General features: G+C 38.9%; 1 protein-coding gene across 6 annotated transcripts in view; it reads right to left on the bottom strand.

Moving 5' to 3' along the window:
• TJP1 (tight junction protein 1) overlaps positions 1–14,311 on the bottom strand; it is a 377,020-nt gene that overhangs the window by 233,710 nt on the left and 128,999 nt on the right. For all 6 annotated transcript variants that reach the window (XM_040493816.1, XM_040493817.1, XM_040493818.1 and 3 more), the window contains exon 3: positions 1,331–1,463. In XM_040493816.1, coding sequence (XP_040349750.1) covers positions 1,331–1,463 — 133 coding nt within the window. The remainder of the gene's footprint in view (positions 1–1,330; positions 1,464–14,311) is intronic.

Genomic DNA, 14,311 nt, shown 5'->3' with positions numbered 1-14,311 from the left:
TTGCTTTATTTTAAACTATAATTATGTTTCCTTCAGTCATTTTAATTGTTAGGTTTACTTAACAAAAATTTACTGTCTTTTTATTCCTTTTCTCAGTTATTGCTTTATGTCTTCTGATAGGTCACGTTTCACCTTCTGATGTCTTGTGTGATAAAATGGTCAAGAACACTTTCAGGCAAAATCAAGTATAATTATTTTAATAAGAGCAATTATTAAAGTAAAAAAATAGAGTATCCACATTTACTGAACTTTTGTTTTCATGAACTATAGATAAAAGATGCAGAAGTCTCATCCTCAAGAAAGAAAGGCCTTGTTACCACTGTTTGAAACAGGTATGGTTACTGGTACTTTTACAATTCAGAAACTGTCAGAGCTCAAAGGGAAGAAGTGAACACATCTGGTCTACTAAACATCATAAACATCCATTCACTGGCCACTGAACCCTACAATACATAAATTTGAAATTTTCTTATTGCAAAGAAAATTCTATGTCCTTTATAGCACTGCAGTATCTCTTATGGAGTAAGACAATATAACTAATAGCAAAGGACAGTGGGGGCTGACAGTGCCCGTGTGTTCCTCTAAAAACATGCATGAATGTACCACATACCCACAGGAAAACCTGTCATTTGGCCTGGAATATATATACACATATATATATGTGTGTGCATATATATACACATATATATGTGTGTGTACATATATATACACATATGTGTGTACATATATATACACATATATATGTGTGTGCATATATATGTACACACATATGTGTACATATATGTACACACACATATATGTGTGTACATATATACACATATATACACACACATATATGTATATATGTATATATACATATATATATATCCACTAATGTTAATCACTTAGAATAGAAAGCACCAGGATTAACTAAACCAGGATCTGTCCTAACAATATCAAAGTAACACTATTTTCTGGCACTGCCAGGAAGTTGGGTGTCTGGGGTTAATCAAATACTCAGATCTCTACTTATGCCAACCTGTGGATTTGAAAATTCCTAAGACATTTACATTAACAGTCCACTGAACTTAATTTAATTTTTGCTGTAGAGTTCAGGGAGTATTTCTTTATCTTGGTCTTTGAATCAGAATCATTTATTATAAATGTTTCAAAAGGATACCAGTTAACAAAGCGTTCTGATTGGTAACCTGTTGGATAAAACAGTTTTCATTATTAAAAAAATGCTCACAACAAATAAGACTGTTGTGTTTTTTATGAAAATAAAAATAATGGAATCAAAATTTTCATATTTTTTGAAAAATAAAAAAAAATTAATGAACAGTCCACTTACAGTGAGTTCACAGAAATCGATGCTATCAAGGCTTTTGCTTCTGTGGAGTCTCCCTTTTATTCGTCTTAAAGAAGGTTTTCCTTGGCTGACGCTAGAAGTAGCACCATTCGGATTTTCAGAGGATGGCGTTACCCTGAAAGAAGAGGAAACACATTTAGGTTTACAGGGAAACACAGTTCTCAGGTATGAAATAAGTATTTACTTGAGGACAGCTTTGGAAACCTCAGGCTCCTTTTTTTCAACCAAGAAGCTAAGAACCACAGCCGAGCTACCTCCCATCAGATACCCTTTCTAAGTATTTCTCAGCAGTTTGCTGGTTTAGAAATTTTTCTTGACAGGGTTCAAACGTTTCTACATTAAGATTTACTAAAAGTCAACGCTGTGACCATCAAAGAAGCAATTAAAGCCAGACTGAAGTTTCCTAGGTAACTGGGAGGTATCTGCTTCCTGCTGGGTAGTTCTTTATATGGAGCGCTCAGCCCAGTGCCTGGCATGCCCAATGCAAGTCAGCTCTCCTTGTGTACAACCACAGACACCGTTCAGCATGCTTTTTTAATCAGGAAAATTACTTTAAAATTTTTAAACATTGACAGTCAACACTCAGTTCACCATGATTACAGAACAACGAAAATACAGATAAAAAGAAGTGGTAGATAATCTAACTTATCTACAGATGCACATCAGCATACATGCTTGTATATGTATACACACACTCAAGACTGTCATGTGTTCAATCGTTTCTGTGCCACTTCTGCTGGCAGCCTTAGCAGGTGCCCTGGGAACCTGGGAGGAAACTGCTTAGTGGATTATCGTCTTAGAGATGACAAAGGTTTTAAGTAGTAAGACCGACTGGTAAGTATGGCTTATCAAAATCAGTTTCCTTATTTTATGGTCAGGTTTCCTGCTTGTATACATCCTATGTTCATATACTTTTTAACTTTCCTGACCTACTTAATATTTTGTATTTAAGATTTTGTTGTCTGAAAGAGATCAAATAGGCCTCTTGTTGCTTGACAAGAACACAGAGAATGAACTATCAGCAAAGTAAATTTGACTTATAAGATGGGAGTAAATATCATAAAATAGAGTATTCTAGGTATGACTGCATTTAAAGTAAAAGTGCCATATCCCTATAGTTATGACATTTAAAGAGTATGAAAAGATACAAAAGTGAAAAGTAAAGCCTTCCTCTCCCCCCCATCCCAAATCCCCATCTCTTTTTTTAACTGATTATTTATTTTGAAAGAGAGAGCACAAGTGTGCACATGCATGCATAAGAGGCTGGAGAAGAGGGGAAAGAATCCCAAGCAGGTTCCACGCTCAGTGCAGAGCCCGATTCAGGGCTCAATCTCACAGTGAGATCATGACCTGAGCCGAAATCAAGAATTACTTAACCAACTATTTCAGGGGTCAGTCACTTAACCGACTGAGCCACCCAGGCACACCTCCCCACCCCTTTTTCTAAGGACAATCACCATTAACAGTTCTTTGTATAACCTCCCAAATAAATGTTCTTGCTTATCCACATATGTGTTAATCTCCTTTCAAAACTTTTCAGCAAAGTGACCAAATTGTTCACATTGTCCTGCACCTTACTTTTTCACTTAATTTTCTTGAGGCTCTTCCCATAATAACCCAGCTCTATTTCATTTGTTTAATGGCTAAACAGTATTCCATTGTATAGGTGTATCACAATTTATTCAACCACTCCTCTACCAATGGGTATTTAATTTAGTTTCCAAATGTTTGCAATCAAATTATAAAGCAATGAACATATCTTACATCTTTGGGTACAAACACAGTATTTACTTAGGAAAGACTCCTAGAAGTAAAATGCAGGGTCAGAGGTTTCTAGGTATTGCTAGGCACTGCTTTTCAAAATGGCTTTAGCAATTTACACTTCCATCAACAGTATACAAGAATGTTCCTATGGGGGGGGGGGGGGGGGGGCAGTTGTCCTTAAATATAAGGGTGATTTAATAATTTTATTTTATTATTTTATAACTCAACTTCTCCATGTCCTTCATTATATTTGTCTTGCTGAATTGCTGCTTTCTGTAAAAAAAAAAAAAAAAAAAAAAAGACCATTACACAGTCCCAACGTGAATATGGATCTGACAACTGACCTTTATACATTGGTTTTTCCTTTATATATTTCAAATCTGTTTTATTAGATGCCTTAATGTTTATAATTCATATCTTTTTAGGGATTTAACCTTTTAACATATTAAAAGTCTCTGTTTCTGGGTGCCTGGGTGGCCCAGTCGGTTGAGTGTCCAACTTCGGCTCAGGTCACGATCTCACGGTCCGTGAGTTCGAGCCCCGCGTCGGGCTCTGGGCTGATGGCCCGGAGCCTGGAGCCTGCTTCCGATTCTGTGTCTCCCTCTCTCTCTGCTCCTCCCCCGTTCATGCTCTGTCTCTCTCTGTCTCAAAAATAAATAAAACGTTAATAAAAAAAAAAAGTCTCTGTTTCTGGGTGCCTGGATGGCTCAGTCGGTTGAGCGTCTGACTTTGGCTCAGGTCATGATCTCGCGGTCTGTGAGTTCGAGCCCCGCATCAGGCTCTGTGCTGACAGCTCGGAGCCTGAAGCCTGTTTCAGATTCTGTGTCTCCCTCGCTTGCCGCCCCTCCCCCACTCATGCTCTGTCTCTCTCTCTCTCTCTCTCTCTCTCTCTCTCTGTCAAAAATAAACATTAAAAAAAAATTTTAAAAATCTGTTTCAATTAAAGATTTTACCTTAAATGCTATCTTGTCTAATAATTTCCCCATCTATATTTTTAAGTTTTTTTAAATGTTTATTTATTTTTGAGAGACGGGGTGGGGAGAGAGAGAGAGAGAGAGAGAAGACGGAGTGTGAGTGGGGGAGGGCACAGAGAGAGGGAGACAAAGAATCTGAAGCAGGCTCCAGGCTCTGAGCTGTCAGCAGGACTCAAACTCACAGACTGTGAAACCATGACCTGAGCCAAAGTTGGACACTTAACCAACTGAGCCACCCAGGTGACACCCACATCTACATTTTTTATATTACCCTTTTCTTGGCTTATCTTTTTCTGTGCTCATATTTTCAACCTTGACAAGTATCAAGTATCTGCCTGTCTCTCCCCACCCCTCCTCCTTTAACTTATACTTTAACTTTTGTTAACTCTTTTCAGCATGTAGCTGGACTGTTTCCTTTCTTCTTTTTAGTGTTATTATTATTATTTTTTGAGAGTGAGAGAGCACAAGTAGAGGAGAGGTAGAGAGAGGGGACACAGGATCCAAAGCAGACTCTGAGCCAATACAGGGCTCAAACTCATAGACTCTGAGATCATGACCTGAGCGGAAGTTAGATGCTCAACCAACTGAGCCACCCAGGGGTCTGTTTTCTTTTTTACTAAATCTAAGAATAAGTATCTTTTGAGAGAAACTGAATCAATTCAAATTTATTCATGTTTAGATTTATTCCTGCCATGTTCTTTTACGGTTTGTGGTGGTTTTTTATTTTGTTGTAGTTATTGCTATTGTTGAGAGACAGAATGTGAGTGAGAGAGAGGGGCAGAGGAAGAGGGAGAGAGAGAATCTTAAGAAGGCTCCATCCTACATGCGGCTCCGTCTCACAACTGTGAGACCATGACCTGAGCTGAAATCAAGACACAATTTTGGTTTGTTGTTGTTGTTGTTGTTGTTGTTGTTCTGTTTGGTTTGGTTTAGTTTGGTTTTGTAGTTACTTATTTTGAGAGAAAGGGAAAGAGAGAGTGTGCAAGCAGGGGAGGGGCAGACAGAGAGGAAGAGAGAGAATTCCAAGCAGACTCCATGCTGTCAGCATAGAGCACAACTCGGGACTGGATCTCATGAACCGTGAGATCATGACCTGAACCGAAATCAAGAGGTGGCCATTTAACCGACTGAGCCACCCAGGAACCCCTGGTTTTTGTTTTTGTTTTTGTTTTTGTTTTTAATTTAAATGCTTTCTTCTTTCCTACTTTTCCTATTTCCATATTTTTCCTACCTTTTTAGTATGACTGAGTTTTCTTAGTCTCTACCCACCCCTAGACTTTCTCCCTTCCAATTAGTAATTTCAAAGTCCTACATCTTATTAGGGCAACTCTGACTCTAGCTAACTATACACACATATAATATTTACATATTTATATGCATATAGATACATACATACATAAATATATATGTACATACATATATATTTAATCTGAAATATTTCTATCAACATCTAGGGTTCATTGGTATTCTCATCTCCTCTCACACAAGAAATGACATTTAACACACCTTCATTTCTCTTCTTTTACAGCACTATTACAACCCTACCAAAAGCCCTACCTTTTCTTGGAAATAGTTTCAAGGTCTCCTAACTTCTCTTTCACACTTTTGATCCCTTTGTTCTTTTGGGATTCTTTAGCTTACTCCTCCAGATTGCTAACTTGCTTTTCAATTTTGTCAATTCAGCCATTTTCTTTCACTTCAGTGAGTCAAGTTTACATTTCTAAAGTGTCTAGTATGCTTTTTTTTTATTAATACAGTACTCTCTTGCATCTTTCTGAAAATAACCATGTTAATCCAAGGTTTTTCTATTTTCTCAGGGATTAGTTCTTTTGTTTGTTGAGTATGGTAATTCTGTTAATACTGGCTTCCTCCAACTGTTTGGTGATTTTTACTGCCCACCTATATTTCTATTCTAGAACATCTGTTTCCATACTGCAGCATTTACCGTGGCCTACCTTTGGGAACTCTGGCAGGGAGACAGGACGTGCTGCTGGGACATGCAACTTCTCTTCTGGGTCAAAGGATTCAGTAGCCATCTTAGGTACAGTCTCCCTGGACCAAGAGCCCACATTCACTGCTTTAGTAAGCAAGAAAGCCACACTGCTGCCCACAACTTATCACAAATTAGTGAGGCAAAGGGGTCAACCAACCTAGTGCATTGAATCTGATTAATTCCCCAAATGTCCTCTGCTTCCTCCATCCCTGAATGCTGCTTCAAGCTATCAACCTCTCTTTGTGCAAAAGTCCTATAGGCAGTGGTTCCTGCAAGGCTTTTCTCTTAGTAGATTCATCCAATCTACTAAGTACATTTCAGAGATTCCTCAAAAATGCTGGTCCACTGATGGTATTCGTTGTTGTTTGCTCAGATTGTTATTATTTTTCTTGTGGCTTTTTAAATTCATACATTTGTTATTTCACTGAATTGCCAATGAAAACACCTTTTAAGTCACCTCCCAGAATAAAATTCTGATGATGTCTCTTTCATTATTTTCAATACAAAAAAAAAGTGGTATGCTGTACAGTTTTGTTCTCTTCTCTGCAAAGTAAAAGCTTCCATGAAAACAAAGAATTTCACTTAAGAAAAGAGGGCATATAGGAAAAAAAATAGTTGTAAAACATCGTATAAGTCATAAATTTTCTTTGTCTCCTTTCTCCCACTTAACTTTGATAGCACTGATTATGTGGCATAATCATATTACAAGATATTAATATAAGCTTTTCTGACAAAAGACATCTGTCACAAATTTTCCTCTCATTTGACTTAGAAAGACATCACTATTTACCTTTTGTCCAAATCTAAAACCTATGAGAAGAATTTACATATACCAAATTTATAAATGACAGCCAAGAAATTCATCAGACTTACCTCAATGTAATACTGAGGCCAGTGACAATGTAAAACAGAAAAAAAAAAAAAAAACACATCCTAAATATAACTAGAAGGATGGCTTCTTCCCTTCCCTACCAGGATCATAATAAAAACATTTATTAAGGAGTAAAGCTCCTTAAAGGAGTAAAGCTGAATTGGGCATAGCAGGGGAACATCAGGTCTGTACCCACCCCACCCACAGACTTGGCAGAAGGAAGGTGCCTTGTCTACACATAGAACCAGGCTCCTACCCAGTAATTTCAGTAACTGTAAAGTTTTGACCAGGTCTTTGTGAAGCTAGGAGGTCAACTGTTAAAAAGCATATGATTCGGTAATGACCCCCTTTTCTTTGGTGGGAAAAAGAGAAAAGGAATAAACACAGTTCCAGGTAATAAATAGAATGGTGGGGTACCTGGGAGACTCTGTCGGTTAAGCGTCTGACTTCGGCTCAAGTCATGATCTCACAGTTCATGGGTTTGAGCCTTGCATCAAGCTCTGCACTGAATGGTGCAGAGCCTGGAGCCTGCTTTGGATTCTGTCTCTCCCTCTCTCTCTCTGCCCCTCTCCTGCTCATGCTCTTCCCCACCCCCAAAATAAACAAACATTAAAAAAAAAAGAAAAAACAATACAGACTGTTAATCATAGAGATAGCGAATATTTCAGTAGTAACTCATGTGGAAATACTTATTTAATCTGAGTGATACAGCGCAATTTAGTTTTATAGTTTCTCTACTTCTATGCAGCAACAGTTGTTATCTAGTCCATATGTGATATACAGTTTGACATCGCCTGAAGAAGGATGTCAACAAGAGGACTTATTTGTTAACATCAATGAAGATGACAGCATTTGTTTGGGAGGGTAAATAACAAATCATAGATAAGCAGAAGGGGTCTTGAGGTTTAGGGAATTTAAGATGTCACTACTCCTTTGTTTTACTACAGTTTTTGAGAATTAATATTTGTCCTGGGGCAGGGATATGTGCGTTCAAATCGTTTTCTGCTGGACATTCATAAGAATATAGAGGTATAGGGGCACCTGGGTGGCTCAGTCGGTTAAGCATCTGACTCTTGATCTCTGCTCAGGTCTTGATCTCAGGGTCGTGAGTTCAAGCCGCATGTTGGGCTCCTCACTGGGTGTGGAGCCTACTTAAAAAAAATAATAATAATACAGAGGTATATTACAACTCAGGTAAGAAGGGCTGTACTTGGATACAAAACGCCCACCAAGGACAGTTCTTCCTGATCTGGAGTATAAGGAGTATTTTTTAGTCCCAGGGCCCCACTCTCCTCCAACCCGATGGTGTGGTCTGAACTGAATAAATCAGACTTTGGAGTTCATTTCCTAAATACTTAGGAGAACGGCCCTTGATGGTAGGGAAAATAAAGTTAGTAACCGAGATACAGGCATCTTAGATATTTTCCCTTGAACTCTGGGGAAATCAGTATTTAGCTTCCAATGAAGTTTTTTATTTTCCTAATTCCGAATTCCATTTAATCATCCCTAGGGGATTACTGGGAAGAAAATTTCTGCTTCTCTCCAATCCCTTCATATTTTCGCACCATATTTTTGTGGGCATGGCTGGCATGCTTGAAAGGCAGAAACCCAGGGTCCACCCTCTCACTTTGTTTATAACTCGGGAGCTTTGGCTCACAATCATTTTTGACCATGGTTCACTTGGAACAAACAACTCCCAAGCTTATCTACCTCGCCCATCTCTAATTTCTAGTGGAAAAGATCTCAATAATAACAAAATATTGAGCAAAAACCATCAAGATGGTAAAAACAAGGTAGTTACGCAAGAAGAAACTACCAACAAAGGTAACATCTAACAATTCTTCTACAAGGTATTAATTTTAATATATCACCAATTGACACCACAAACCATTTCAAGATTAACACTAATTGGTGATAGCAAAGTATCTTCCCCCCAAACAAGGGTATAAGAACAGGTGCCTAAGTACAGCAGGGAAGTTGACTTTAGGATACTGAATCTTTGTGAAGGACACTTAAGTAAAAGCTAGTAAAATCCTAATTTTTTGTCTGTAAGTATCAGACTTCAAAAACCTGAAGAGTTCACTTAAAAGGTTTATCTAAATGGCCCTTACCTGTACTTGTAAATAATAATGTGCATAATTGGCTACAATTTGCTCACTAAAGAAACGAAGAAAGGGATGGATGTTAACTAGACTTACTGTACTGATCACTTGGCTATATATATAAATACTGAATCATTATGCTGTACTCCTGAAAGTAATACATCATATGTCAATTATACCTCAATAAATTTTTAAAAAGTAAAAAAAACAAAACACAGTGAGAAAGGACTTGGATATTAGAGACATTCCCGCCTCATCAGGGGAACCTCTATGACTCATGAGGGGGCTATGTGCCACCCTGGGAGAAACAACATCCTATAGGGCACTTTTCAGTTATGTTGTACCTGTTTTCAATCACTCTTCATTTCTAGACTGTCATGTCCCTGCTCAAATGTGTTTTTAACCCTAACCACTGGTATAAGTAAGACCTGATTTGTGACTCTGGGCAGGTCAATGACCTCATCTGTAAAACTGGGAAAATACAGCACCTACCTCACAGGGATGCTACAGGTTAATGAGAGGATGCTTGGAAATCACTTATGCTGGGCCCAGCAGGCACTAAGCTCAATGAATGGCAGTTCTTCTTATTTGCACAATCTGATTACTGGACAACTATTTGAATGAGTGAATTGAGGGCTGCCTGGGTGGCTCAGTCTGTTAAGTGTTTGAATTCGGCTCAGGTCATGATCTCAAGGTTTGTAAGTTTGAACCCTGTGTCGAGCTCTGTGCTGACAGTTCAGAACCGGGAGCCTGCTTCAGATTCTGTGTCTCCTCTCTCTGCCCCTCCCCCACTCACACTCTGTCTCTCTTTCTCACAAAATTAAATAAACATTAAAAAATTTTTAATGAGTGAATGAATTGATGTCATATGGCCTTCAATAATTACTGAATCAAATAACCAAGAGAAATATATTTAGAAGCCTGAAGAAAATGAAATGATACTCTTTCTCCCCCGCTAAGATCCATATAAATATTCCTAAGAGCACTCGATGCAAAAATCAAGACTGACAACAATATAATTATTGTGAAAATATTTTTCACATGTCACATAAAATAGACAGGAGTTAACAATTTTTTGGGCTTCACACCCACTGGAGAGCAAGGAGCTGGCCTTGGTACCTGTACTGGATTGAATGGTGCCCTTTCTCTCCACTCTTCCTAAAGCCAGGAACCTGTGAATGTGACCCCATTTAGAAAAAGGGTCCTTGCAGATGTAATTAAGTCAAGGGTCTCAGGATCAGATCATCCTGGACTATCCAGGTGGACCCTAAATCCAATGGCAAATGCCCTTAGAAGAGGCAGAAGAGGAGGAGACACAGACACACCAAGAAGACTATGTGAAGATGTAGAGATGGGAGTGATCTGGCCACAAGCAATGCCTGGAGCCCCCAGGAGCTGAAAGAGGCAAGGACTCTTGCCAAGAGCCTTCAAGGGAGCATGGCTCTGAAGACACCTTGATTTCAGACTTCTGGCCTCCAGAACGGAGGGAGAATAAATTTCTGCGGTTTTAAGCTAGTGAGTTAGTGGTAATGTTGTAGCAGCTCTAGGAAATACAGCGCCTTAGTGCTTTCATCACCAGCAGTTATAAGAAGAAACCCCCCAAAGAAAGCAAGCTGAGCAAACTCACACCCACCTCAGGCAGAGCTAACAGGCCTTAGTTCCGGGCTCCTAAACAGTAGTGATTCAGAACCAAACACTGCCAACAGTCCTACTTCCTAAATTTCTTGGAGAAGAGGGTTTTTGCAGATGCCACTAATGCAGGTCTGGCTGTTTTTCTGCTTTAGTGTCCATTTAAATTGTGTGTAAATATAATATTCCTTAATGGATTTGCAGAGTCAATGAGAAAGAAAGATATTACACAAAAGGAAGCTGATGAGCACAAAAGGTCAAACTAGATAGAAGTGTGGGGCCAAAACACTGAAACATTCAGCCCTACCCTTTACTTACACTAGCATAGGCTTTGCAGGCATGCAGTTTTTCCACAGAGAATGCAAAAATTTAAACAGAACACAGATAGCATATAAGCTTTCAGAAGCACCTTCATATAAATTCTTATACATAGCACATCCAATGATCATAGTATGCCCTCACATCTTGTAAACAGCTATAAGCTATTGCATACCAAGGTCTGACAACCATTCTGATGTCTGCTATTGGTTCCCGCCCACCACTCAGGAGTCATAACCCATATCTATATATCTTCTTGCTACGTAAAGGTGCGTTCTGTCTCAATTATCCATGTGCAGTTGCTCTGATACTAACAAAATGAAATGTTAATCTAGAAAATAAATTCCAGAAGATATAAGATAGATGGATCAGGCAGCACAATATTCTTCAACTTAAAAAACCCACAAAACTATATACGTATGTTTTATTTAACAATACCATCCACTTGGGTCACTTGGGTGGCTCAGTCAGTTGACTGTCTGACTCTTGATTTCCACTCAGGTCATGATTTCACGGTTTGTGAGATCAAGCCCCGCATTGGGCTCTATGCTGACAGCACAGAGCCTGCTTGGGATTCTCTCTCTCCATCTCTCTGCTCCTCCCCCATGTGTGCATGTGCACTCGCTCTCCCTCTCTCTCTCTCTCTCTCAAAGTAAACATTAAAAAGTACCATCCACTCTAGAGTTTCTTTAGCATATGCTCTTCACTTTGCCACTGCAGAAACTACATTAGTATTTGCAAACTCACACAACATTGAGCAGAAATTCTGACATGCTCATTTAAGATTGTGGAAAAGTTAAACAAAATCCCCCTGCCTCTTCCAGGCCATCTCTTAGTAAGATGGTTTTTAATGCTGGCCCCAGTTCACTGCCAGCCTGAAATATGAATCTCCAGAGTACTAAACTATCTGAATTTTATTTTCTCGTGTCCTCTCCTCACAAAATGTATTGGGGAATATATGTTCAGAAGAGGCATTCCAGTGATGAAAAAGAATAAACCTAAGTTTCCAGACTTGGTGGCCAAATTATGCTAATATTCATGTCTAATAGCTCCTCCAATATTATTCCCACATCTTAATTTTTACATTTAATATCAGAAAAATTTTCTTCCCAGTTATGCATTATTAAGAATTCATTCATTCAGGAGCTCCTGGGTGGCTCAGTCAGTTAAGTGTCCGACTTCGGCTCGGGTAATGATTTCATGGTTCATGGGCTCGAGTCCCACACCGGGCTCTGTGCTGACAGCTTGGAGCCTGGAGCCTGCTTCAGATTCTGTGTCTCACCCTCTCTCTGCCCTTTCCCCACTCATGCTCTGTCTCTCTCAAAAATAAATAAACATTAAAAAAAAAGGAATTCATCAGCAAAGTCACAGGATAAAAATTTAATGTACAGAAATCAGTTGCATTCTTATACACTAATAATGAAGCAATAGAAAGACAAATAAAGAAATTGATCCCATTCACAATTGCACCAAGAATCATAAAATACCTAGGAATAAACCTAACCAAAGATGTAAAAGATCTGTATGCTTAAAACTATAGAATGCTTATGAAAGAAATTGAAGAAGATACAAAGAAATGGAAAAACATTTGTGCTCATGGATTGGAAGAATAAATATTGTTAAAATGTCAATACTACCCAAAGCAATCTACACATTCAATGCAATCCCAATCAAAATTGCACCAGCGTTCTTCTTGAAGCTACTAGAACAAGCAATGCTAAAATTTGTATGGAACCGCAAATGACCCTGAATAGCCAAAGTAATTTTGAAGAAGAAGACCAAAGCGGGAGGCATCACAATCCCAGACTTTAGCCTCTACTATAAAGCTGTAATCATCAAGACAGCATGGTATTGGCACAAAAACAGACACATAGACCAATGGAATAGAATACAGACTCTAGAAGTGGACCCACAAAAGTATGGCCAACTAATCTTTGATAAAGCAGAAAAGAATATGCAACGGAAAAAAGACAGTCTCTTTAACAAATGGTGCTGGGAGAACTGGACAGCAATATGCAGAAGAATGAAACTAGACAACTTTCTCATACCATTCACAAAAATAAACTCAAAATGGATAAAGGACCTGAATGTGAGACAGGAAACCATCAAAACCCTAGAGGAGAAAGCAGGAAAAAAACCTCTCTGACCTCAGCCACAGCAATTTCTTACTTGACACATCTCCAAAGGCAAGGGAATTAAGAGCAGAAATGAACAATTGGGACCTCATGAAGAAAAAAAGCTTATGCACTGCAAAGGAAACAATCAACAAAACTAAAAGGTAACCAACGGAATGGGAAAAGATATTTGCAAATGACATATTGGGCAAAGGGCTAGTATCCAAAATCTATAAAGAACTCACCAAACTCCACACCCGACAAACAAATAATCCAATGAAGAAATGGGCAGAAGACATGAATAGACACTTCTCTAAAGAAGGCATCCAGATGGCCAACAGGCACATGAAAAGATGCTCAACATCACACCTCATCAGGGAAATACAAATCCAAACCACACTGAGATATCACCTCATGCCAGTCAGAGTGGCTAAAATGAAATCAGGTAACTATAGATGCTGGAGAGGATGTGGAGAAATGGGAACCCTCTTGCACTGTTGGTGGGAATGCAAACTGGTGCAGCCACTCTGGAAAACAGTGTGGAGGTTCCTCAAAAAATTAAAAATAGATCTGCCCTATGACCCAGCAATAGCACTGCTAGGAATTTACCCAAGGGATATAGGAGTGCTGATGCATAGGGGCACTTGTACCCCAATGTTTATTATAGCAGCACTTTCTTTCTTTTTTTTTTTTATTTATATATGAAATTTATTGTCAAATTGGTTTCCATACAACACCCAGTGCTCATCCCAACAGGTGCCCTCCTCAATACCCATCATCCACCCTCTCCTCCCTCCCACCCCCCATCAACCCTCAGTTTGCTCTCAGTTCTCAAGAGTCTCTTATGCTTTGGCTCCCTCCCTCTCTAACCTCTTTTTTTTTTTTTTTCCCCCTTCCCCTCCCCCATGGGTTCCTGTTAAGTTTCTCAGGATCCACATAAGAGTGAAACCATATGGTATCTGTCTTTCTCTGTATGGCTTATTTCACTTAGCATCACACTCTCCAGTTCCATCCACGTTGCTACAAAAGGCCATATTTCATTCTTTCTCATTGCCACGTAGTATTCCACAGCTGATGAATGGATAAAGAAATTGTGGTTTATATACACAATGGAATACTACGTGGCAATGAGAAAGAATGAAATATGGCCTTTTGTAGCAACGTGGATGGAACTGGAGAGTGTGATGCTAAGTGAAAT

This window comes from Herpailurus yagouaroundi, unplaced genomic scaffold, assembly GCF_014898765.1.
Source record: "Herpailurus yagouaroundi ecotype Mexico unplaced genomic scaffold, PumYag 185, whole genome shotgun sequence".
Taxonomy (NCBI): domain Eukaryota; kingdom Metazoa; phylum Chordata; class Mammalia; order Carnivora; family Felidae; genus Herpailurus; species Herpailurus yagouaroundi.
The sequence above is the reverse complement of the archived record's forward strand: the minus strand, read 5'-3'. Positions and strand labels throughout refer to the sequence as shown.